This window comes from Parus major, chromosome 4, assembly GCF_001522545.3.
Source record: "Parus major isolate Abel chromosome 4, Parus_major1.1, whole genome shotgun sequence".
In the NCBI taxonomy this organism is placed as follows: domain Eukaryota; kingdom Metazoa; phylum Chordata; class Aves; order Passeriformes; family Paridae; genus Parus; species Parus major.
Window position 1 is genome coordinate 18,217,591 of NC_031771.1, and position 26,094 is coordinate 18,243,684.

General features: G+C 39.0%; 1 protein-coding gene across 6 annotated transcripts in view; it reads left to right on the top strand.

Moving 5' to 3' along the window:
* Positions 1-26,094, top strand: part of PDLIM5 (PDZ and LIM domain 5) — a 131,338-nt gene that overhangs the window by 30,757 nt on the left and 74,487 nt on the right. For all 6 annotated transcript variants that reach the window (XM_033513380.1, XM_019006393.2, XM_019006396.2 and 3 more), the window contains exon 3: positions 17,115-17,266. In XM_033513380.1, the coding sequence (XP_033369271.1) occupies positions 17,115-17,266 (152 nt within the window). The remainder of the gene's footprint in view (positions 1-17,114; positions 17,267-26,094) is intronic.

Sequence of the window (26,094 nt, forward strand, 5' to 3'; positions counted from 1 at the left end):
GCCCTATTACCAAAATTTTCAGGATCAGTATGTATTTATACATTATAGCTGAGCATTGCAGTTCAATTGGGGTAGATTCACTGTCTGCAAGCAGCCACCACAACTCTCGATCTAGGATTAGAAACTGGCTCCCATGAAATGCAGGATCTGCACTGGCACCTTCTGGGGAAGGTGTGGCTCGGGCTGTGTCCTGTAGGGCAGCTTCATACATGCAATAGTTTGCTATGGCCTGACCATTCTCCTACTTGGCAACACTGCAAAAACAAAAACAGAAAAGGTGATAGCTAAATTGTGCTTGAATTTGCAGTGAAAGCCAACCTGATTTGTGTTTTCAAGCCCCTTCCCTCGTTGGGGTCTCAAACAAGAATTTCACTGTCAAGATAGACAAGTGGCAAAGGTCTCAAATTCTTTCCTCTTGTTTGTTGATTTCACATACCTGCTGGAAGAGAGCAGTGTTTGTTACCCACCCGAGAGGTCTGAAATGTTTCAGTGCTTTATTCCATTTTTGCCTCGCCCTTTAGCGGGAGGTATGTGTGCAGGTAATGCCCCAGCTATGGCACAGCCTGTCCCTTGTCCCTCCTGACCCGTGTCCCAGTGCGTCACACCACGTGTGTGCTGCTGGGGCCGCGTCCCGGCCCTCTGGGCACGGCACAGGCACTCTCCCTGCCCTGCCTCTGCTGACTTCTTGCGCTTGGTTGTGTTGCTGGCTGAGTCTGCCCTGGGAAACCACTCAGGCCCTTCATTTTTTTCTAAGTATACTTCAGGTGGATACTTCTGAGTGCTTTTCTTATTTCTGCATTAAAACGAGGCCTTTGTTCACACTTAAACAGTGAAGAGTGGAGCTGTAAATCAGATCAGGAGACCATAGATATAGATAAACTCAGTTGCAAACTCAGCTTATCTTTGTTCAATGTGAGACCCTTTTTCAAGAACCTGTGGCATTTTTTTACTGCCTTTGGGATACTGCTGCACATCTGGATTTGGCAGAAGCATTAACTGGCTCCTGTAATTCTTAAAACCCTAAAGCTGTGGCACTGCTGTGCTTCACCAGAGAACTGGAGATGAAGCCAAAGGTTCATTATAAAGCATAGCTGTAATACAATCTATAGCAGAATATTAAAGTGACGTGCCGGCTGGATGTGCTGTGGTTTAAAATAACTTGCATTCATGTCCCCCGAGCACCAGATGAAAGTTTAGACCCTTGCTGGGCAGCCCACACCACACTTGGAGTACACTGTTCAACACGTAGGCTCTGGGGCACCACTGTCCGTTTTGGAGAGTTTTCTCTATCGTTTGCTTGTACATTTCTTTTTTAATTGGACTTGGGGGGTGTTTTTTTCGTTGGGTTGTTTTATTTTGGTTTGTTGTTTTTTTTTGCGGGGTAGGGGGAGGTGTACTTTGGATTGGATTTTTTTGTTGCTTTTTTATTTTAAAACCTAATTAAACTCACAGATCTGAAGACAAAGCTCTTGCTTCCTAAACCACTGTCTGTCTGGAGATAAATGGCTGTGAGCCATTTAATTCCTGATCCTTACCACCCTCATGCCCTAGTAGCACTAAATTAGGATAAAGTGATTTTATTTTTACTTCCAGATGGTATATATGAGGGAAACAGCATTTGACCAAGATAAGATTTTTGTGCAACTGTGCTAAAATGTGTTAAAGGGACCCTATTTAAAATTTGAAAATACTATATAGAATTTTTTAATTATGCAGAGCTAAACCATCTGTCTTTCCATCAATGAATCAAAAAGATCTTATTTGTTGGAAAAAAAAAGAAATGTTTTTCATTGTGGGACAGGGTTGGTGAGCTCTGTGATTAGTACTAATTTCTGCATATGGTGTATCCCAGAAACTTAGAGGAGCTTGCCTGGGATTGCCTTTGCAGTGATGTGTGTTTATGTGGTTTACATCGTCACTAAAAATTCTTTTCCAGACTTGGGGTGTTTCCTCTGGTGTTACATGTTTGGGCTTTATGGTTTTAGAGCTCCTCAGCTCCATGTCCAATAACCTTGAGTAGGAAGGTACAGCCTGAAGCACTGACTTAAGTCTATATTGCTTCAATCCTGCTATTCCCCTGACTCCATATACCACCCCATCCCCTTCCTGTTCTACTGCCACTGCTTATCCATTCACATGGTTTGCTAAAAGAGCACAGAAATTGATTTTGTTTTAATTTTTGGTGGGTAATACTATCAGCCTTTCAGTTAGAGATCTCTGTTCCTTAAAATATGGTTTCCAGGAGAACTACCTGTAACTGCAGGGTATTGTTATTGAGGTGTCATATTTAGTGATATAAATTGGAAGTTAGAACACATTCTTCTTTTGTTTTGGGGAGTTTTCTTTAATCCCACCCCAGGGACATGAGACTTTACTCTGTCTGTGCTGAGAAATTAACCATCGCTTGTTGCTGACCTGGGTTAGATTCAGTGATATAAAGAGAGCTGCTACACAGTCTGTGCATGTGTGATAGTAATGCTTCACTTCACAAATGATTTACTTCTGATACCTTCATTTTCCGTATCTTTTGTGCACCTTTTTGTATGCACAGCTCTGTGTTGCTATCTCTCCTCAGGAGATGTGTAATGAGCACACTTCAATGTGTTTGAACGTGACAGATGATTTTGTTCTTCATCGGATTGTGCTTGATCACTGTTGTTCCAACCTGCCTCTTCTGCTGCTAAGTTGTTAAATCAGCTTTGTACTCCTTAGGATGATGAAAACCAGCCTGCTTGTGTCTTCTCTGCAAAAGGGGGAGGAATGACAGCTATTTTATGTTCAGTGAGTGCTGTGGTTAGTGTTTAGGAAGTGCATGTGATGGTAACAGACAAGCAGGGAGGTCTGGTGTAACCTCAGGCAGGTTAATCACTCTACACATTGACATTTGAATGCAAACTTTAAGCTGCACCATGATTTTTATATGTCTGGTTGGTATTTATTTTATTTTGTTTGCATTAGTAGCTTGCACTAGCCTGGAAGAAAGAAATACGATGTTCTGCTTTAAGTTGTGTTTATGCAGAAAAATTGTGGGGTTTTTCTTCCCCCTCCTCAGTTTAATAAGAATGTGGAAGAAGCTGTGTCTTTGGCTTGGTCCACATCTTGTGCTGCTATTGTTTTTATTTGAGTTTTATATGCTTTCAATTATCAAAGGCTTGATGAATTGGTTTGTATCAGAATTGTAAGGGGATGTTGTTACCATTGCTAGTATCTGACCCAAACTCTGCATCAGCTAGAGTTCTCTGCAAATATCTGCAGTTTGGCACCACAGTCTCATCCTGGGTGCCCAGGCTCATGCCCTCAGTATTTCTCTAATGACTTACTCCCTCAGATTGCTTCCTTGGAACAGATGGTGAGTTGCATGAATTTTTCTTGTGGTAAGGGAATGAATACTGTGTTTAAGCCACAAATGCTCTGTCAGTTCATGCTCTTGAATAATACGCATATTGTAAGAAGGAGCTTCAGTGTCTCCATTTGACCTCATCTTCCTGTCAGGTCACTGATGTCCATTTGTGGATGGAGAAGAAAACTTACAAAGCCACACTAACCTGCTATTCCCCTAACCTCTTTTATAATTGGGCATATTTCAGAGAAGATGTTTTACTTTCAAGGTCTCCAACTTTATTCATGTTTCTGCTTATGTCATGCTTATTGTTCCCTCTTTCTAGTGTGGTTTGGCTTTTGTTCCTCATCTGTATACTCAAAAAGCACTGCAAAACTTCACCTGAGACACCCTGTATTGTATCAAGGTGAAGTATTGGCCCTGTTGAACTTCCAAATAGTAACTTTGTTAGTATTTTACTCATTTTGGGTCAAGGAAAGGTTGTGCAAGATGCTAATCTCTTCCTTCAGTTTTCACATTTGAGTGGCTGTTGTGAGTTCGTGATTTGTAGCAGAGTGTTATAATAACCCTCTCCAGGTAGTGCTCAGGGGGTTTAAAGGACAATCTTATTGGAAAGCTGGAGGGAAAAGGAAAAAAGGCATCTCCCACTATTTTGCAAGCCTTTCTTGTACAGAAGTTGTTTCTCACTGTAACCAACTGAAAGATTCCTGCTGAAAGTAATACGAGTTTAGCTAGCATGTGATGCTTCCAGGTCAGCTTAAATTGCTTTATGTGAGTGAAGCAAAACTTTAAAGTGAAATTTTAAGCATATTAAAATGCTTTCAGTATTAAATTCAAGTAGGGATAGGTCTTGCATGTTTTGTAACTGTGTTGGTGCTAATTATTCAAAATTTTGATCACAGTGTGCTCTTGTTTTTATTTAAGGTATGAAGATTCTTTATTCTCAGCATGCCTAAACATATTTTCATTGCCATAATAAGTTGCCACTTAAATATAGCAGCTTAGAAGACAGGGAAAACACCCTGTGCTCTGTGGAAAATCAAACCTTTTTGTGGATTACTGGTACGGTAATCGGAGCTGAACATTAACTGAACATTAGTGAGAAGCATGAAATGCTTCCAGACCATTCAGTGTCTGGAAGAGCCACTCAGGGATGTGTGCTGTAAATCTAGGACCTCCCTCTGGTAAGTTGCATAATTTTAGGAAATCTGATGCCCTCTAATAGGTGGCCGGAGAGGAATGTCTGAAGGTGTTAATTTCAAGAAAGAGGTAATGGATGGCTGTGTGAAGAGCTCATATCCTTTAGTGGCATTTTCACTGTTCCATTGAACATTTCCTTTTTGAAAAGGATTGAATAAAAAAATGTATTTATGAGGAGAAAGCTTTCCCCTAGAACTGGTTTGTTAAATAGGCAGGAAATATGCACACAGTGCATTTTTGGATCAGACTGATGTGAGTCCTTGATGTCATCAGCTCATGTGACATGAGGACATTGCTCACCAAAGGTCACTAGCTGCACATTGAGTCTCACTTTCTGCTTCCATGTGTGATGTTCCTGCCTTCCACCTGCAGAAGCAGGAGATACTAGAGATGCTGTTGCCATTTGGTGATTGATAAAGCATGCCTTGAATCATAGTCTTGGATGGGAAGCCATCGAACCCTTCTGCTTCTGGTGGCCAGCCTGAGTCTGTGATGGCCTCAGCATACCCATCTTATCCTGCCTGATGATGTTTGGGGAGAGAGGGAACAGACAGGACTGTGATATTTCTGCCTTTTTTTAGATGTTCTCATAAACTAAAGGTGGAGCCTTGGTGATTTTGGAAACTGTCTGCATTCCCTGTCTCACCTCAATATATGGGGGTGGTTTTGCTTGGTTGGGTTCTTTTCCCCCACACACCCAAGTTTTGCAGCTGAAAGTTGATTTCTTTTGTCTTGAGGAGCTGTTTTGCAAACATTAATGCACTGCTGCTCATGGTTTGCCTCACTGAAGTGAGTTATGTACTGGTGTGTGTTGCATTGTGCATTTGGGTGTTTGTCACAGCTGATGGATGCATCCTGCAGGGAAGGAGCAGGTACTCGCTTTGCCAGCAGTCTCAGCTGGGGTGAACCTCCAAGCAGGAAGCTGCATGAGGGCAGAGTAGCCCTGGAGGGACAGTTCTCCTCCCTCGCTTTTCAACTTTCTTGGATATTCCTACTTACTGTTTTTAGTCAGTAGGTGAAGAGTTTTTCACTGCTTTAGAGAGGCATAATTTTTCTTGGATTTGGACTGATGTGGAGAATCTCTTTTGAGGATAAGCTTTCAGCAGGGAACATCCAGTATGATTTATTCTGAATATCTTTTCGTTTTGAAATTGTCTTTATTCTGTCAAAGAATAAGTTGTCACTCACATTACCAGCTTCACCAGAGCCTTACTCATGAATGGCTTACACAAACTTGAGATATACAAAATTGAGTAACAATCAGGGTAGTAGGGCAAGACAAAAACCACAAATCATTGTGGCTGTAACCAATATATCGGTCAAAAAGAGCATTATTTATAAGGACCAGAAACTTTGCTCTTCATTTGGTATAGTTGATGCCAAATTAAGGACAAGCAAGATAAAAAAAAGGCAAGTACCCCTTGTTATTTTTTTGTAGAAGTCTTCCAGAGTCTTCCAGAATTCCAACAATCCTTTAAGTAATGTTTACTTTTAGAAATTACTTGAAATCTAGCAGGAGTCCTCCTACAGTAAAAGTTGTTGCTATTGAGTAGTGAAAAAACTTGAAATTACTTGCCTGAAGGTTTTCATGGACTTTACATGTCAGCTATACTGTTTTTCAAAAGCCTTCTCCTTGTGTGTTGGTCAGGCTTTTACCCTTTAGCTTTGAAGGCATTCAAGAGGCTGTATATAGATCTGTATCAGAGGTTGAAAAGAGTTTGTCACATGGAAACCTGTGACTCCTGTGTGAAGGATCAATATTTATTACAATTGTCAGCAATAATAGTAATGTAAAACATCCCCCAAAACAAACTAAAAACCCCACACCAAAAAAATCCACTAAAGAACCAAGAAAACAAAAAAAAATAACCCCAAACCCAGCAAACAAAAATAGCAGGAACAAACCAAACCTGCAGGCTTTCTATACCATCTGTCTTGGATCAAGTTGGACAAATGAATGCGTATTGTGCTTTTGTGTTTTGTTGTTTTACTTGGAATTGTTTCCTAGCTTTGCCTGTAACCACCAGTGTATATGAGATTTTTTTTTTCCAGAATGCTAGAGCAGTCTTGATTTTAGTCCCAAAATTTAATGCTCTAAAAGATATAAATGTTTGTTTCCTTAGATGTGACAGTATTCACTGTAAACTCTGCTTCGGATAGGGAGGGTTTCTTTTTCTGTGCCTTAATTTTGAAATGTCCTGATTTTAGTATGATAGCATAGGGCTACATACACACAAACAGGGGGGAGGGGAAAAAAAGAAAATGGAAGCAAAAAAAAGAGAAAATACACCAGAGAGCTGTCGTGGCTAACAAGCTTAAGCTTACAGCATTGCTCTGCAAGCCCAGGCTTTGAATGGCCGGACACATTCCACTGCTCAATGTCAAGCTGTGAGAGCAAGTGGTAGACTGCTGCAGGAAGTAAATTTGAAGGGTTGAGTTTTCTTCATTGTTTTTTCAGAGCTATTTGATAATCAGCTTTATTCATTGTTTAGCTGTGTGTGTAACTTTCAGATCTCCAGATGTCCAAGGAAGAAAAAAAAAAATGTTGCAGCATAACTCAGACTTTAGGTTACTATAATTAGTTACAGTGCAGCTCTCAGCACTGAAACTCAGAAGATGGCTAAAATACAGCAAGAAATTTTGTCAGAGTTCTCAGCTGCAACAAGTACACAAGCATTTTTCTCTCTGGAGCTTTAGTAAGGAGGCTTTTGCATGGGTTTATGTTTAGTCTTGCATGTCTGTAATGCATTTGGAAATGGAATGGTAAGGGAAAACTTACTTAACATGAAGGTCTTCATTTTGCCGTCAGAAAATTTGCCCTGAATAGCTCCCTGTTTGCTCTGGACAACTACTTTTTGTTGTACACTGCCTAAAAAAACGCTGATAATTTTCATGTGGTTGTCTCAGACAGGTCTCTAGCATAGAGAACAAATGCATTTTTATTTATACAGAGGTGTGTGTAAAAGTAAATATTTATACACAAATATTTTCCCAAAGAATACATGTACACCACTGTCTATTAGTAACATATCCAGTGTTTTATATCCATAAAAAAATGTATGCACAAAACCCCCCCCACCTGAAACTGTCTAAAAAAAAATCACATAAAAGTAATGTTGAAAGTCGAGCAAACTAAAACAGTGTATTGCATGCGTGTATATGTATATAAGTAATTTCAAAATGGAAAGTTAAATTTGAAATTGTTATATGTTCTCATGAGTTTTATTAGCTTATGATAAAGATTTGTGTGGCTTAGCTAAAAACAGCTGTATGAATTTATTAAATAATATGCAACTGCTTTGAAATGTGTTTCTTGTTTTCTGAGGGCTTTTTATTGGACTCTTTTCTGCAATATTTCATACTTGGGGTTTTAGCCAGTATGTGACTGGTTTAAAACGAATGACTGCTATAATATTCCCTTGATGTATAAAAGGCAACATATCCTCAAGGACTTACTAATATCTCCTATTTTTATTTCTTTGTGCTAGAAGTTTGCATTTCACTAATCCTAAGGAGATCCTACTCCATTGCATTGCATGTGACACAGAAAATAGAACAGCGCTTTCATGAAGATTTTGGCACTGCCATAATAGCATATTAGCTATGATTGGTTTATTTGTTACTTTCCATACACTTCAGATCACACTTATTTATCTGAAATGAGTTGTCATCTTTCACATGTTTAAGATTGCCTTTTTATTCCATCTTACCAAAGGGAGGTGCCATAAGCCTTAGCGCCTTTATACTTCAAATGTGAAGCCCCTATTGATGGAGCCTGGAGGAGTTTCTGCACTCTGATGCATTTCTTCTGTATTTCCTCCTTGGCTGCTGAGCTGCATGCTCAACAGAGAGCTGGCACAAGTGTAGCTCAGTCTGCAGCCTCTTCTGCTGGTTCTGTGGGTGTGGTGGCTCTTACTGCTGGGCTTGGGTTTCACCTTCAAATGGACTTGTACAGTTTTTACAGAGTGGTGCTTTGGGATGGCATTCACGTGAGTTGTCCTCTCTGGACAGATGTTTTGTGCCAATAACCAATACTTGCATTGCCTGAATTTGCCTCTGTCTTCTCCCTACTTATATGGTGCAGCTTGACATTATCTCAGTTCTTTGAAGCAAGCAGGTTTTTTTCTGCTTGTTTATGCATGCCTGGATTCTGGATAGGGGAAAGTGAAGCAATGGCTGGTGAAGCATGAGGGGTTCAATTTGTAGTAGCATTTTCTTGCCTCTGGCTGTTATTTTTTGTCACATCAGTTTCTGGTTCACACTCCCCACTTCATTCTCTGCTTTGCTTTCATGTATAGAATTGCTTCATTAGCTACATTTCTTTCTCACTGCTGCCATGTACAAGACTCTTTGTCCTGGGAGACATATTGAAAAGAAAAAATAAATGTATCTTTAAATTACACAGGATAATGTATAGTGCTATTTATATTTCTAAATTGGATGTTCTGGCAAGTGTGCGGTGATAGCATCACATTTGATGCAGAAAAGGTATATCCCATTAGGAGGAGCTAAATCATAGACCATGAAAACCTTAGGAAAACAAGATGACACATATTTGGCTACTAAGATTATTAAGGAGATGGATGTTCAGTTAGTTGAACTAATTTTATCATCTGTAAAAGAATAAACAGAACACTGTCTGGGAAGGGAGGACATATACCATTTTATGTTCTGCAGACTTTGTCATATGTATGGCCTTTACAGGATGGAAATCAGTTTCTTTGGAAGTAGCTGAGCTCAGTCCCTTTTGTCACTTCACACTTAACCTCTATTAGAGAAAACTAACTCTGCTTTGCTTTGTGTTTGTTAGGGAGCCCCCAGCAATATAACTCAGTCAGTTTCCAAACCGCTTACTCTAAATGAGAGAGGCTTGAAGCTTCTGTTCTGGTACAAATCAAGTGATTCCTAAGGTGTTGCCTGTTTGGCAGTCCCAAGAAATCATGGGCTTTAGTTGTGGAGTTAATTTGCTTTGGCTGTTCAAAAAAAACCTCAAAAAACAAGCCACTGTTGGAGGAGAGATGTGCAGCTCCCAAAAGCTAAAGCAGCCATACAAATTTTGTGTTGTGTTTCTAGCTACATTTTTGTTCCATTTTCTCTTTCTGTCTCTCTGAGAAATTAAGTAGGCAGTATGTTTTACCCACTGGCATATAGTTTCTCAGAGAGGCACCTGGATCAGTTCTGTAAACTCTCTGAAGAATAATTGTCAGAGAGAAGAAAGCCAGTTAAAATAAATAGGGCTCTTAAGGCATGCTGGCAGCATGAGAACACAACTGAGCTCCTTGAGAGAATTCTTAGTGAAAGCTAAGCATTCTCTCAAGGATGGTAGGGCTTAAATATCTTCAGACATTCTGGCACATGACTGTAAATTGTTTTCCATCACTCAAGTGTTTCAGAAGTATTTTTCAAAAGTTTTCTTGGAATTATCCATGTGCTTCCTGCAAATATGATTCTAGTCACAATGTCTGAATTATTTTGCCTTATTGTTTGACAAACCTAAGTTTGACAACTTGCTTTTTGGCATTGTGATGTTATTTCTTCTCCAAATCAGAACATTAGTTGTATTTTGTTATTCAAGAAGTTATTGCCCATCCTATCTTGTTGGCAATCTTTTCATGTCTTTGTTCTCCTGAATGCTTCTAGAGGCTTGGAAAAGCAAGACCAGATGCTTGGTCTTGTTACATACCAATGGGGCTACACTTGAACAGAAGAGTTCCTTTATTCCTCTTTGTAGTGAGTGTGACTTTTCACTCATTTTAATAATCCTTTGAATTCCAGTTGGTGTTTCCACATTAACTTGCATGTTATTACCTGGATAAAATGTTTAAACTGCATGTTAAATACATGAATTGTACCAGAATTTATTGCCATATGTGTAATTAGCTAACTTTGTTTTCACACCAGCAAGGTCAAAAGCAGGAATTGTACTTTCTAGTAACTGCTACCAGACTTGCAGTAATCATGAGATAGTGGTATTCTGTCAAAAATTAAATGGGAAGGCACCTTTGCTGAAATTATTTCTGCTTCCTTACGTCCTGCAGCAGTTGGATTGTCATAAGGGAAGGCAGCAAAGGTTCTTGCCCACAGAAGAGCTGAGCTACAAGGAAACCATGATCAGTCAAGCCACGGCAAGTGAGAGATGGCACCAGTTAATAATCCTTCTGGCACTGGCATGTGGAAATTGTTCCTACTTCTTAGCAACCTGTTCTGGGGCAAGAGAGGGAAGCTGGGAGCCGCTGCTGGTGGCATTCAAGTTTGTTTGTTTGGTGTTAGGTGATTATAAAATAAAAGAGCACATATTCAAAAGGCCTGTACATGGTGCAGTTACTCTGCTTTGTAAACCTAATGTGTATTTTTAGATTCTTTTTTGCATCAACCCAATTGTGTGAGAGTAATTTAAGCTATGCGGTGCCTCTCCTGTTTTAAGTAGTCAGTGTCCTCTCATGCTCCTCTGTAGATGCGTAGCTCCACATTTAGTGCATGCAAGGATGGATAGAATGAGTGACTTGTGCATGCAACACATCATTGAAAGTGCTAAAACCAAGTTAGCTTGGTTTCATTTGGTGGTTTTTTGTTTATTTTTTTTTTGTGGAAGACAGTAGATAAACATTAAATGTTGTAATACAATAAAGGAAGAATTTTAAGGAAAAAAGAGAGGGTTGAAACCATTTGTCTTTTTCTTAGAACGTGAACCCACAGGAATGCTCAGCCATGTTTGCTTAGAGGGAAAACTCAAACTGTGTTAGTTTTTCTTTGACATAATTTCTGAATGTGGGACCATAGGGACACACAGCTCAATCATGTTAAAATATATATTATTGTCGGGGTTACTGCTGTCAGAACTGAGAATGAAATGTGAGAGACGGTTTTGTGGTTTTTGCTGGCAAAATGGACAGATGCCTGTGGGCTCTCCCCATTTTCCCGTGGGCTGCAATGAGTCAAAGGGCTGGTTTAGGTCTGCTTCAACCGAGTCACTGAGGCATCACAGTGATGGAGCTGTGTATGAAGGGAAAGGGATGAAGCAAACATGGGGAAGTTTGTCGTCCCATGTCCATCCTGGGAGGACAGGCCAAGAGACAAGGCCAGCTCTCTCAACAGGACTGGGATGGGATCTGCTGTTGGGGTCCACTCCTGGACCAAGAATTGTCTGTGTTTTGTCTTACACTTTTTTTCCTTATACATTATCTTTAATGGTTATTTAATGGTTGTGCTGTGAATGCCTTAGGTTACAGCTTTATAAATCAGTTTGAAAACACCTTTAAAGTTACAGGGAGAGAAAAAGGAGGGAAATGAAAATGTAGCAAGTGGGAGGACAGCCACATGGAGCAAGGTGAGGGCAGGGTTTCCTAGTGGTGGTACATAGCAAAGTACTCTGGTAATCAGACAGGTTTTCTGACCTAAGCTAACTTTGATCCTTGCTTTGTTTGGGGAAAAGCTTTAGCTTATTTGAGGGACTGCCTCATAACCCCTTTTTATAGCTGCTTGTGTCAGCGCTTTCCACAGCAAACCCTGCATTAGAGTTCTTATAACTCAGCTGTATAAATTTGATCTGGACTTTAAAACTGGCATGTATGTTCTTGATTTGGAAGCGACTATCAAAGCTGTCTGGCTAATCTGTTGGCTATGCGAATAATATTGCTGTAGTAAAGGCTTGAGGAACATGATATACCTCTCAGTTTCCATTGAGTGCAGAGGAAGCTTATTTGCCACAAAGAGCAGGTGCTCTGATGCTTTTTTTTTTCCTCTCATGCAGAAGTTTTAAGCTGGACCAAACATGTTAGGGTGTAGGTTTTGCTTTCTTCCCATCAGGGAAGCAGGATGGGAAGGGCTTTGATGAGCCATCCCATCAGGTATATCATTCTGGAGCACAGCATTAATCTATTTGTGTTTGTGGTGGTCAGTGTTGGACCTGAGTGTTCCATGCTCAGGTTCTGTGGGTTGTAAGGTTCTGGGAGAACAGCAATCAGGTCAGATGTGCAGTGTTTGAGATGGAGTTGCTGCTGCTACAGAGCACTAGTGTGTTCCCCCCTTGTATTTCGGAATGAGCTTCTGTTCCCCTCTTTCATTAATTCACCCAAGGTGCGCTTTTTAGCTTACTTCGAGCTCTACGTATGTTTATGAGGTTGCTGTTAAAATACTGATTATCCATTCATGGTGATACTTTGATCAAGTGAAACGAAGCTAGGGATAAACAAAACAGTGTTTAGTAAATATTAGCATAAAGTATATTGTAGCAAGGAGATAAAGCCCTGTGGTTTGAAAAGGTGGAATGTTGTTTGATAGAAGAGTTTACCCCTTTGCTTATGTTTTGATTCTGCAAAATTATTCTGTAATGTTCTTTCTCTGAGTATGTTGTGTTTTGGCTTTTTACTTATTTTAAATACTTTTCTATAGGGAAAAGTGTAGACTAAAAGAGAACAGGAGCAGTAGTGACACCAAGATCATTGTGTGGTTGCTTTCTGTTTGATTTTTCATGACTTTAAACTGAATTGCTACAGCCAACTGTGGATCAAATGGTCGAGAGGTAAAAATCAAGCTGGAGGGTGCCCAAGGAGTTTTAAATCAGGATCAGTGAATTACATCCTCAGAGGAAGGTGCAGATGACATTGAAGGATGTGGAATGGGAGAACATTATTTACTGTCAGAGTACAAACCAGTTTTTTTTTGGGAAAGTCATTATGATGTGTCATCATACAACATGGTTGCAGCTAGGATAGATTCAAGGCAAACAATTTTGAGAATATAGAAGGCAGCCTGCATCTCAAGTCAAATAGACCTTTGTCCTGTGAGTAACTGAAATTCAAGTAATTCATTTATTACTGCATAAAAGCAAAATAATGACAGCTCTAAGAAGAGTTGCTTGTCATGTGAAGGAAAAATAGGTGGTTATATGTTAAATAGAAATTAATTAGGCCGCAAATTACATTGATTCAGAGATAGATGCACATGTGTGTGCACACGTGCAATTGCCCTCAAAGGACTCTTTCAAAATACCTAATTAAAGCTTAAGAGTAAACATAAAAAAGCTGTAGGATATTGCAAAACGAAATAGTGTGCTGGCTAAAATTTAGCTCAGTAAAACTGTTGTATTCCAGGGTATTTTTGGCTGTTCACATTTCAAAACCTGAGTTGTAGAACTACGCTAAGATGACATTTTATACCTTGATTTTGAAGTCCATCCTGGGCCAAGAACTGTTTTGCTTTTGTTCTGTCTCCATTTGGTATGTGTTTTTGGACAATACTTGCAGTATTGGAATTCTGATGTCGAAAACCAGAACAACAATGTTTTTTTTTTAATTTTTAAAATTTATTTTGCCAAACAAAACTGAAATCTAACATCAGATGGGTGATTTCACTTGTGTTTGTTAAAAAGTGTCCCAAGCATCCCTGGATGGCGCAGGCTGGTTTTTGGCTTTCAGCCGTGTAGCAGATTGCTGCAGAGGGGCAGAGGTTTCCTGCCGGAGGCTGCGGGAGTGAGTGGCCTCAGCAGGTGCCTGGTCATGAAATGTCTCTCCTGCTTGCCTCCCCTTCAGTCTCCAAATGAGTTTCACAGAGTACAGAGACATGCAATTAAGTAGGAGGAAACATTCCTGGCTTGGCAATTTTGTAGCTTTCAAGTCTGTGGTGTAACATCAAGGGAAAAAAAGTCTGCTTTTTTTTGTAGCTCTAATTCATGATTGACTTTAAAAACCTGCCTCATACTATAAATACAGATCCATCAAGGATTTGAAGAATATTTGTGGTGCTTAGAGGATAGTTGGATTATTGGATAGCTGGTTTGGTAATTTTATTGCTATACTCTTCTCCATATACATCCTGTTACATTGATTCCATATGGTAACACAGGCACATTTAATAAAGGTATGTTCTAAGGATCACCTTTTTCCCTAGATAATTCTGTACTTTATGAATGACTGATGCAGGATAATGTTCCTAAGGTTAAATTTGTACTGTAAGAACAAAATCACTTGTACAGGATGGAAAAAGAAAAAAGTCATACAAAAGAAGCAATGAGATAAATATGTAGATGATAATATATGTGTCAAATCGTATTTATATGTCTTGTATATCTGTTGAATTTTTTAAAATCTAGGTTTTAAAAATGGAGTTCCATTGTGACAAGAAATATAGGCCTTCTTTCTCTTGGTTTTGTTTTGAATATCTGTGCAGTTTTGGTTCAAATATGTACACAGTTTGGCATATGAAATCTTCATTATTTATACAAATTTATTGCATGTAATGGTAATGCACAGTTCAGCATCTAAGAAGTGTCCAAACTAAGGCTCTCAGTGTCTGCAGTTTGAAAAAGATCCGTAGTTATTTCAAATGTTCTAATTCATCCTCCTCTTATGTTCAGTGTAGATGTTTATTTTTATATACTTGTGATAATATTCCTCTTGCACTGGTGGTAAAACTGCCCTTGTAGCTTCAGTCCCACTTCAATATAGGTGCTTCAGAAGCCAGGGTTGCTGACCATTACTTTCAGGGAATACTCATGCTCTGGCTGAGATTTCCTAGAAGTATCAACCTCACCTCTCCTGCTTAGTGAGTCAGATCTCTTACTCCAAATCAGTAGGTGTTACTTAGAAGTCTTATCCACTGCATCTAGATAAGGAGATTATTACTCTGGCATCCCTCTGTGTGTGTACAGTTCTTCTCACTCTTGTCCAGTAATTTGCTTGGATATGTCTCTGACAGCCTCACCTATGAAGCATATTCAATTGTCTGTCTGTACAACAGGACCCATGGACATAGCTAGAGACTCATCACACTTCTCAGGACTTATTTTCATGAAATTTCATCCTGGTGTTTTGCTGAAATGATTTTACAGTGGTCTCCCATGTGTGCTTGCAAAGAGTTTCATCCCTAGTAGGCAACAGTTTAAGAATGACCTCTTGAAAGTCAGGTGGTTGGTTGTGGGCTGCTGTGTGTTGGCCACTAGAATTAAACAGAAATGTTTGGCTTTTTTTTTTTTTTTTAATTAATAAACTTGTTTTCCTTTACACTCCTGGTGATAAGGCCTCCCACCCCTCCATGAAAATAATTACTATGAAGCTGGCTTTTGAAGTCTTAGTCCTGAACTGTGTGTAGGTTGGTTTTTTCTTTTTCTCATCGCAGATTTCAACATGTCAGCATCATGTGCGTTTGCGCACGTTCTGAGAAAGCTAAATTTTATTCACTTGGGGAGTCCAATCACAAAGCACAGCGATCCATTTGACCTTTAGCTTTTAGCACCCTTACGTTCCTTTCCCTTTTCCAGACCTTGCTGGCAAATGTCAGTGTGCTATAACATATCGGTTTAGGGATCTGTTTATGGCAGGTCCCATCCCTCACCCAAAGGTTTGAGGAGATTTCCTATAAATAGCCATGATGGTCATAGCTTTCTATATGCTTGTGGGCTTCCCTGATTGGTGTTTTATAGTAATTAGGCCTCTTAGCTTACAATTTGGGTATGAGCAAAATTGGGTATGAAGATAAAGCAATTCTACTGTTTGCAGCACTACCCTAAAAGCAGTGATTTCTTCAGGGAACAGACTCATGCTTGCAGGCAGAGGACAGATTTGTGAGGCTTTGCGTGCACAGGACCAGCAGCTACAACATCTCTGCTGTAAGATAGGAAATACTTCTGGAAACATAGAGTGAATTTATACCATTCAGGATGTTTTTTTCAGCCGCCTCTAAAATGATTAGCAGGTTGCGGACCAGGGATATAAATCAGTGCATAGATCTTACCATGTGTTGCTTTAATTTCTGTTTCTGGGAATGAAGGTGGTTGAAATTAAGTTGCATGAACCAGAACCAGATGAAAAGATTGATTTATTGTTCAGTTGGGGACAATAATGTGAACTTTACAGAGGCTTCTGTTGCAATATTGTTTCATTCAAGTGGACCAAAGACAGTTGAACTGAACTTCGGCAGTGACTTTGATCAAAGAGTCAGACTTCTCAAGAGGCTTTTCTTACCCTGATCTGAATATACTTCAGGTCACTGGGGCCTGTAAATCTACTGAGAGAAAGGCAAAACAATGTCCTGCAACCAGCCTGTTGTGATGTTGAACTTCTGACTTTCTAGTAGTTGCAGCTGGAGAAAAGTCAGCTTCACTGACTTTTCTTCCCTGCACATGGCCAAGCATTGACAAACAAATGAACTTTGAAGAGATTTTTAAGTAGAAAATCTAGAATGCAAAAAACTGGTTTACAGCCTTTCTCTCTCCTCTTGTGAGAAAAATTTCATGTGTGAAGAGAAAGGTGGCTGGAACTTGGAGTGCAGGAAACTGAGTGTGCCCATCCCTGCTTGTGTCTCTTCATGAATGTCCATAGCTTCCAGCCAGTAAAGTAGAAGTGGAGTTTGATTTTGAAAAACAGGCTATGCAGTGCAGTACTTTCCTGTCATTAAAGCAAAATAAGAATAAATATCTATAGGTATTACAGCCATTTTCACAGGACTCACAAATGAGAAAAGGTATCTTCTTTTTTCTTTTCATGAAACAGCACTGTGAATAAATTATCGTGATTTAGTGTTCAATATAAGCATAAAGTGTCCAAGTTTCTCATTTACTGTTCTTGGGATGTTTCAGCTTAATGATGGTGGCAAGGCAGCCCAAGCACATGTGGGGATTGGTGACGTGGTTCTCACCATTGATGGGATAAGCACGGATGGGATGACTCATCTAGAAGCACAGAACAAGATCAAGGCGTGTACAGGCAATTTGAACATGACTCTGCAAAGGTAAGATACCTTTTCTTTATTTAAAGAGAATTGATCATCATCCTAACAGTGATTTGGAGGATAAAAACGTGTAAGTGGTTTGGCAAAGTCCATGAAGTTAAATAGCAGTGATTGAAAGATATGCTGCCATAGCCTGCAATCTGTCTTGATTTACAGCATTTTAGAAAACTTACTAGATGTTAGTTATGTGGCTTGACTAAGTGTTTTTCCAGCCTTATGCCATCTATTACATCTCCTCTTCCTTTGAGTTTCAGTTTTGTTTAATTAATCTGTTTAAAAGCAGGTCTTAATTTTTTTTCCCCTCCCCCAGGTGACTAGGAATATTCTTTTGGGTCAAGTCCTACAGCACCATTCTTACCAGCTAACAGAATGATGGATTTCAATAGTTAACCCTTGAGTTAAATGGATGAAAATACTTCTGCTCAGTCTGGGATGTTTCCACGGTGTGAATTCCACATAGTGATACCACTATGTCACTAAGTAGCAGCCTCCCTTTGCTAACTGAAGTGACTGCAATAGAAGTTACAGCTTGGCCCAGTGTCATTACTAAATGATAGAGTTTATTGAAACCCATCATATCTCTGGTATAGCCTGAGGTATGTTTTGGGAGTTGTTGCAGGAAGATGACAGGATGCTCACATATGCGTTATTGAAGCTGAAGCAGAATGAACAGCAGCACAAGCAATAAATTCCTTCAATTCTCAAAAGCCTCCCAGGGCTAAATATTGTTTTTGCTAGAAGACTGCTATTTTGATTCAATGATGAGAGTGAACATATTGGAGGAGATTGGCCTCTGAATCCATCACATAGGGAAAAACACCTCTTTTTGTTTTCAAAGAAAGCAGCAGCAGTTGTAGCCATGATTGCTGTTTGTGCCTGCCTTCAGCAGTGCAAAGTTCCTTGATGAGTGTTGGTTGAGGTCCATAATATATCTCTTCACCAGTTTGACTGGTTTTTGTGGCAAATTATCCTTCCCTTAATGAAAGCACTGTATTTTTCTGAGAGTTAATCAGTATTAGAATAAAAATAGATGACATGGGTGCAGATCTGACAAACATCCATCTCCAGGGTGGTTGTGTTTGTTCCCAGCCCTAAGTGACGTGCATTTGAATGGTTGTGTGTGCATGCTTTCTTCTGTAAGAGGCTGCTTGTTTTTTCTTGTTTTTCCCATTGTCCTGTGCTTTGGTCCTTAGCTACCCTGACTAAGGGATTCCCTTTTCTCAGTCTGAGGAAAGGAGTATCTTGTGGTGTGGTTCATGCCTAGGGCATCTCCTGCAGTGAAACTTGTAAAGGTGGCATTAAAAGTTTCTTGATGAAAGACAGGCATTATACCAGCTCATTAGGAGAGCTACATGTTGTATCTAGTGTGTCATTTGCTTTTCTGGCTCCCAAGGAGACCGGCAGGTCGCTTAGAAATGCACTTTCCAGGACCCACTGAGTCAGTGCAGCAGGCAGATGGGTTGGTCCCCTTTCTCCTGTCACCATAATTGAATGGGCAGATATATTGAATCAGATATAGGAAAGTAATGGCAGGTGTGTCCCAGTCAGGTAATAACTTGTCTGAGGCTGCTTCTGGTTGGGTACAGAGATGAGTGGTTGGAAAATCAAATTAATTATGAGTTAGTCTGATCCCCTGCTGTTCTCACCCTTTCTACCTAGTGTAGCATCTGACTCACCACTGTTGGCTACCTGACAGCTGAAGACTAAGTCAGGATCAAACTAATAGAGATCAAAGGAGTAGCCTTGGTCCTGGTATCTGGGGGTGTGACAGATGTCCTGTCTTGTGGCTCTGCTGCTTTGCAGTCTCATGGTCTCAGCTGTTTTGAATTTTGCCTGGATCCCAAGAAAGCAAAGGTGTAGACAGTGTTCTCCTGGTTCCTCTGCCTGTGAAAACTTCCTCGCCCTGATGTTTAACAGATCTGCTTTGCTTCTTTATTTGTTCTTTATAGCCTACAAAGAAGATGCTTCTTGGAGTCAAACTGACTCATGCTAACTGGAGAGTTGCTGGCTGCCCATGGGAAGGGAGTTTGAGAATATAAACAGGGTGGCAAGATAAGCCATTTTAATATTGAGTGTTCTCCATAATTCTATTCTTCTCTTCCTGTCTCCTCGCCTAAAATGAAACAGAAATAAATAAAATGTTTTAAGCTGTTACTGTTTGCATGTAAGATTAGAGATACTGTCAATATCAAGCAAAGCTGCCTTTCTATGGCACAGGTTGGTGCCATAGAATAGGAAAATCTAGACATATTTTATTTTGCTGTTACTGCTTTTTATTTATCTTTCATTTTTACACTTATGAGATTTTATGTACTGTCACACAGTCTGGTGATAGTTTGAACTACAATGCAAGGATCTTGAGGTCAGTTTTTAAAGAGTCCATCAATTCTTAGATACTGCCCTGGTTTCCTGCTGCTTTAAAAGAACACAATGGTTAGAAGGAGAGTGGTGTTACTTTGAAGGTGTACTCCAGCAACCCAGCTTACACAGTGGTCAGGGTAGGGCAACACTTTGCCTTTTAAAAGCTGCAAAGGAAACTTCTTTTGTCTATGGCAAAGACATGAGAGATAATAAAGACAATCTTTATTATCAGATTCCTTATTATAAATATTTTAACTTGATAGTTAACCTACTTGGGTTTTCACTTGGCTTCCCCTCTTCTTCATGTGCAAAGTATAAAAAATAAAATTAAGATAAACTAAACAAGGGGCATGAAGTAGCTTGTCTGGGAGGGATGTTTTAAAGTACTTCCTTCAAAACCTTTACTTACAGATTTAAAGCAGTATATTTATGAAGATAGATATGCATGTACCCCTTGTGGAAAACCAATTTAGATGTTTTGTAACTTGTAATTGAATGTTGGCAAAATATTTGGAGGGCAAATAAAATCTTCTCTTTGTTCTGTGTAAGGCAATATTGCAGCTTGGTTTTTTAAACATGAAATTGCTTTGTGCCATGGAAAGGAGGTGGAAGTTCAAGTCCACCTTGCATAGAGGTTGCTCAAATACAAATGGACAAAATTGTGCTTTGCCAGCTCTGAGTGCAGTATTAGGTGCTTAACATTTGCATGTGTTGGCAAGTATTTTTGGGTGTATGTCTTTAAAATTAATATGTTCAGTAAACAAGTCTCATTGTTTAGTACAAAATTATGTATTTTTTTCAGTTGTGAAATGAAATTTGAATGTAGGCATGTTATTTGTTCATTGTTCATATTATATGACTCAAAAATAAGAAGTGTGTTTTTCTTCTTTTTATTTTGTAACTTGTGATTTTAGCTTCTTGATAGATCTCCTCCCCCCTCCAATTTTTGTTTGTATTCATCCCTCCCTTACTGAGATCTTGCTCTTTTGCACCCCTATATTTTATTTTCATCTAAAACCAGTCCAGTTTCCCATGAGGACAGATGGAAACCAGATGCTTGCTTTTTGGATATATTTTCAAGTTCAGTAACTTAGCATGGACTTTTATAAATAAATCTCTAAGTTGCTGAACAGCTAAAAGCCACCACCTATTTTTAAAATATTATTTTTGGGGACTGTTCCTCCAGACATTTGCCTTGATGAGTCTCTGGGAGTGAGAAGGATAAAGAATAGTGGATTTCTGCAAATGAATGAGATCATGATACCTGTGAAACTTCTGGGAAAAGTGTCAGCAGTACAGGGATAAAATTAAAACAGAAAAGATGGAAAGTCTTGGGCTTTGTTTTTCCTATAATGATATAAAACATATTTACCTCTCTATTTAGTAAAGCAGATCTGCACAGGTATAGCTTGATTTGTAAAGGAATTTTTTTAACTCTATGAATTTACTAATTTAGGACAAAAGGCATGGAGATTGCTTGGCTTAGGAAGCAAAAGGAGGATTCTGCAGGTTGTTTACTCCTCTATTGCTATATTACAGTGCTTTTTTGGGGGGTGAAGAATTTTTTCTGGGTGCAGTAAGCTTGCAGTGAGCATTTAGTGCAGTTCTGATTCAGCTCTTCAGTGGAGGAACACTGCTGCTACAAAGCAATAGATGAATTTCAGTGATGGCCATGGGTTTATTCGGGTTTTTTCCCTAAACCTCTTTAAAGCATAGGGTTGCTCAAGTGTCATAGGTGAGGTTGGGGTCTCCTGGATATTTTTGATGTCCTGCAGGACTCAGAGACAAAACTTAGATGAGCCATAAGGACTGAGTTCTGCAGTTGGTAAACTCAAAAGCCATGACATTTTTTTTTTGCTGCCTGCCTGAGTATGAGTCTTTATCATACTTTGCTCCTTTATCTTTTTCGTTTTTCTTTCAGGAAGCACGAAGTCTAGGCTTTTAGCTTAAGGGCAGCTGAAATTCTCATGATTTAAGATGGGGTAACAAGAAAAAAATGTTACGAATAATTTGAATTCTATTTTGTAAGATAGTTTTTCAAGTTTGGAAAGGGTTTTCAGTAGTAAGACTAGCTTAGTATGCTTTTTTCTTACTATTTTTTGTTTAATTTACAGGCTTCACTTTAGATGATGGTTAAAACTCATGTTTAAGTTCTATGAGTCATAGGTTCCTTGGGTAGGTATTTTGTTTCCCTTAACCATATATGGATGAGCTTGAAGAAAACTATGATAAGAATGCATTCTGAAGTCCTATTTTTCTCCCAGCTTCAGTCATCATCATTTCCCTTACATAGGTATTTCGACTTTAGTTTGGTTCTTCAGTGATTTGTTATTTTTAGGAAAATAGTAGCTTCACTGTCCTATGCCAGCTGACCAGAGTCAATAAGAATTGGTTGAAAGACACCACAGCTTCTGAGTAATTTTTTCAAAATCTGAAAACTTTTTTTTTTTTTGCTGTAATTTTTTTGCAATACTATTTCTTATATAACTTGTTTCATGTGTGTCAAAACTAAGTGATGGATGATTAAGGAAATAATATCTTTTTAATTGAGAGAGTTGAGACAGAAAATATACAGAACTCAATGGAGGTAGTATGGCTTGGAATATGTGAACAAACTGTATACTGGTAGTTGAAATGCTATTCAAAACCTTTGGCAACTTGTTCCCCAAATCTTGTTTGTTACTTTCAAACATTAATACTAGTTCTCCATAGTTATGCCTAAAAATAAACTAGGTGAAAAAGAATGCCTCCCAAACAGACACTCCCTTCTCTTGTTTAGCCATGTCACTAAGCTTTGAGGTGACAGCTGTTCAGGTAGCTCACTCAGTGGAGCCTGCAGAGGCTTTAAACAATCCTGGGGAACTTTGTTTTGCCTTTTTGTGCTATTCATTGCAATGCAGTCAACTGAGTCATCTGAGGTCCTCCTGTTTTATCTCACTCAGGAATTAAGTGATACTGGGTTAAAACATTGTCCAAAGAATTCAAAACTAATGAATGATGCTGGGTTTTTTTCCCATCCAAAAGTTGTATAAATCTATGTGCTTGTTGGAAGCAAGGTAGGAATATTTTGCTCCTCATTTAGGAGCTGAACAGGTTTAGCTTAGCTAAGCCATGCCTTTGGAAAGCCTGCCCACACACTAAATAAGTGGAAGGCTACAGCTCTTGCTTGCAGCTGGAATTCAGAGTCTTGTTGTACAGAGCATTTTGCTACTCCTCAGGTAGCAATTAGATGAACCACAAAACATGCTGCAGCTAAGTGAATCCAACAAACTAAAGGCTTGCTTGGAAGTTCAAAGGAGAGTTGCTGGGATGAAAATGGAAGGTTGCAGGGTAAAAAAGAGAGTTCAGTGACATGTACAGGATGATACCTACTCATCTGCCAGGAAAATGGGTGGGACTGAGGGAGAGTTAAGCAATAGTAATAGCAGCCTTTCTCACACTGTGTACCTTAGAGTTTTGCTGGGAATTTTTAGAGCTGCAAAAGATTTGTAAAGGCTGTGCAGTTTCTTGAGGTTGCTGCGGTAAGTAGCATAGGAACATAAACACAGTAGTAAATATAGACAGTGGACAATGGCAAGTGCCAAATGCAGATTGCTGTTTACTGAACATCAAAATGTTTCCTTCAAATTTAGTTTAAAGATGTTTTTTTCACTTTTAATTTCAGGTACATTCCCCTTTGGCCCTCATATAGTTTATACCATCTCAGGAAGTTGAAAATTAAGCAAAGGGAGATTAAAGAAGAAACATTTAATGCATTTTTTTGGTAGGTTTTTTGGTTGGTTTTTTTTTTTGTTTTGTTTTAATTTTATTTTTAGTTTGTTTGCCACCAGAGAAATGCAAAATACCACCTCTGAGCTGCAGCAATTGCAGCCGTTTTACCATTATGTTTTTGAGATTTTGTCTACATAATTATCTCATGGTGCATTAAACCAAGGGCAGTCAGATTAGGGGGATATTTAAAAATGTCACCTTCTTTTGTGTGAAAATGAGGAGGCCATCATCAAGAAACTGTCTCTCACAAGCTGAGAGCCTGTGATTTGGGATAAATTTTCAAGTTTCTACCGTCGTAGTCCAAGTCCTTGATGGAGTAAAGGTTGGTTGCTTGGGAGAGTAGCTCAGATGTTCTAATCAGCAGAACCTGATAAAGAGCTGGAGAAGGGGGAGATAAGTGGGGGGTCACTATTTGAAAGGTGGTGAGTGATTGTGGTGGAGGTTTGCACCTGGGAGTCTGTCCTGAAAAGGGAGGGAAGGAAAGTTTTGGATCCTAGAAGTTCCCATCTGTTTGCAATGGGTCAGGTGGTAACTAAAGTGCCTTAAATTGGTCATCTTGCTTTTTTGCCTTAACCAGTGGGAAACATCTGTACTATTGTTGCATAGCACAGATGTCTGACAAATACAGCAAAAAGTAATTCTGAATTTGACTCTTAGCTAGTTTTTTAAAAAATGCTGCTTCTTTTCAGACAGGGAAGTAAAGTTTGGATTTGGGTTTTTTTGAGGGTTGGTTGGTTTGGTGGGGTGTTTTTTGTTTTGTTTTTTGGGTTGTTTTTTTGAGTAATTTTGCTGACCATGTAGATGTTTCTTTTAAAGCCTGAAACCATGTATATCTTTCAGATATGTTTGGGATTAGCCTAAGGTAAGAAATACTTACCACACGTTGTTATTATATAGACTACATTCTTTAATTCCTATATTTAAGATCAATATGAAAATACTTGCCCTCCATTATAGTTCTGCTATAGGAATCACACCACTCTGATGTATAATGATGCTTTTAGAAGAGAAAGATTAAATTTTTAAAGCAAAAAAATGCGGTGCAAAAACCAAGAATTTTAAAAGTGGCTTTACACAAGCAGATCATTAGAAAAAGTAATATCTTTTGTTGTTTATGTGTACAGTAGTTTAGAAGCCTATTTTCATCTGTTGTAAAACTAAAGTAAAACAAAGCTGTATTCTGGTTTAGATCTGACACAATGGATTTCTGTCTGTGGAGACAGAACAGAGAAGGTTTATTCACATATATTTTCCCTGAAATGCTGTAATTCAGTAGGAAGTATCTGGAAATTAGATAATCTTACTTGATCTTGGCATGTGCTAGATGGACAGTGTGCCTCAGTATGCAAGGTGAGGACGGGCTTGCAGTGCTCTGCCTAATGGATGAAAGACATGATAATGATAAATGACTGCTTGTGATTTGGAATAACTTTCTGAAATACCAATAACTTTCTCCTGTCTTACAGAATTAAAAAAAAAACCAAAAACACTACAAAACTGAGTTGAGGAGTATCTTTGGACAGCAGGGAATTGCTTAATGAACTCCATATTGTTCAGTTCATATGCTCTTGCTGTAAGCAAGAAATAACATTTGCAAGCTGAAATTTAATACAGAAGACATCTAGGCTGAGTGAGGTCATGACTAGTATTACTACGAGTCTGACTTATTTAACAGCATTTTCCAGCTTGCAAACCCCTTTAAGTTAGTTTTGCTTTAAGTTCCTTTATATTCTGCATGTTGCAAAGCCTTCTCATTGCTGTTGAAGGGTGGAAGGAACGTGAGGTATGTGCTCAAACACCCCCACATTAAAGAGCTCTTTAGTAACATATAGGTGCTTTTAAGGAGTAGATTGGATGTATTTCCCAAACACTGAATATATGTATTTTAGGAATGTAAGAACACAACTAAGCTAACCTTTATTATAGAAATCTAAAAAAATCTCTTGAAAACCACAGGAGTTAATTTTGCTATCAGTATCTCTGTGATGTACAATAAAGCTTCTGCTTAAGAGGTACAAGTGCCAGCTTCCTACATGAGCGGAAAGGAGTCTCCACTGGCAGTGCAATATTACAATTACCACAGAAAGGTTAACTTAAACCAGGTACTTTGGGCTACACCACGTTGTCAAGAGCTATTGTGGCTGTGTAAGTGCAATCCAGGCACTTTTTACTTTTCATTATCTCTTCACACAGGAGATGCTGAAAGGTGTGTTGATTTCTGAGGGTGGGGAGGAAGGGGCATTGATTTGGGGTTCAGTTTAGGTTTGTTTCAGAAAAAGGCAGAAATGGAGCTATGGAATAGTTCAGATTTTGAAGACTGATATGAAAGCAATGTTGTTTGCTCTTAGTGTGATTTCCTGGCTAAGTCCTGCTTTTTAGTTTTTCTGAGGAAAAGGTTCATAGCTGTGTTTCAGGAAGTTCTTTCAGTTACTGCTTTCCTCCCATTTATAAATAATCCCCAGAGGGGAGTGTAGGTTTGTTTGGTTTTTTTTAATGAGTTTCAGAAAACCATCAGAAAAGTGATATTCTTAGGTTTTTGTTACATTTTGTTTCATTAGAAGTGATTTTAATGAAGTACTTTTCTCCAGGAGGCCTTTGATGCAATTTTGGCTTTCATTTCCTCATTTTCTAATGGACTTCCGTGGCATTCATGATGACAGTCACCAATATCCCATAAGCACTGCAGCATAATGTAG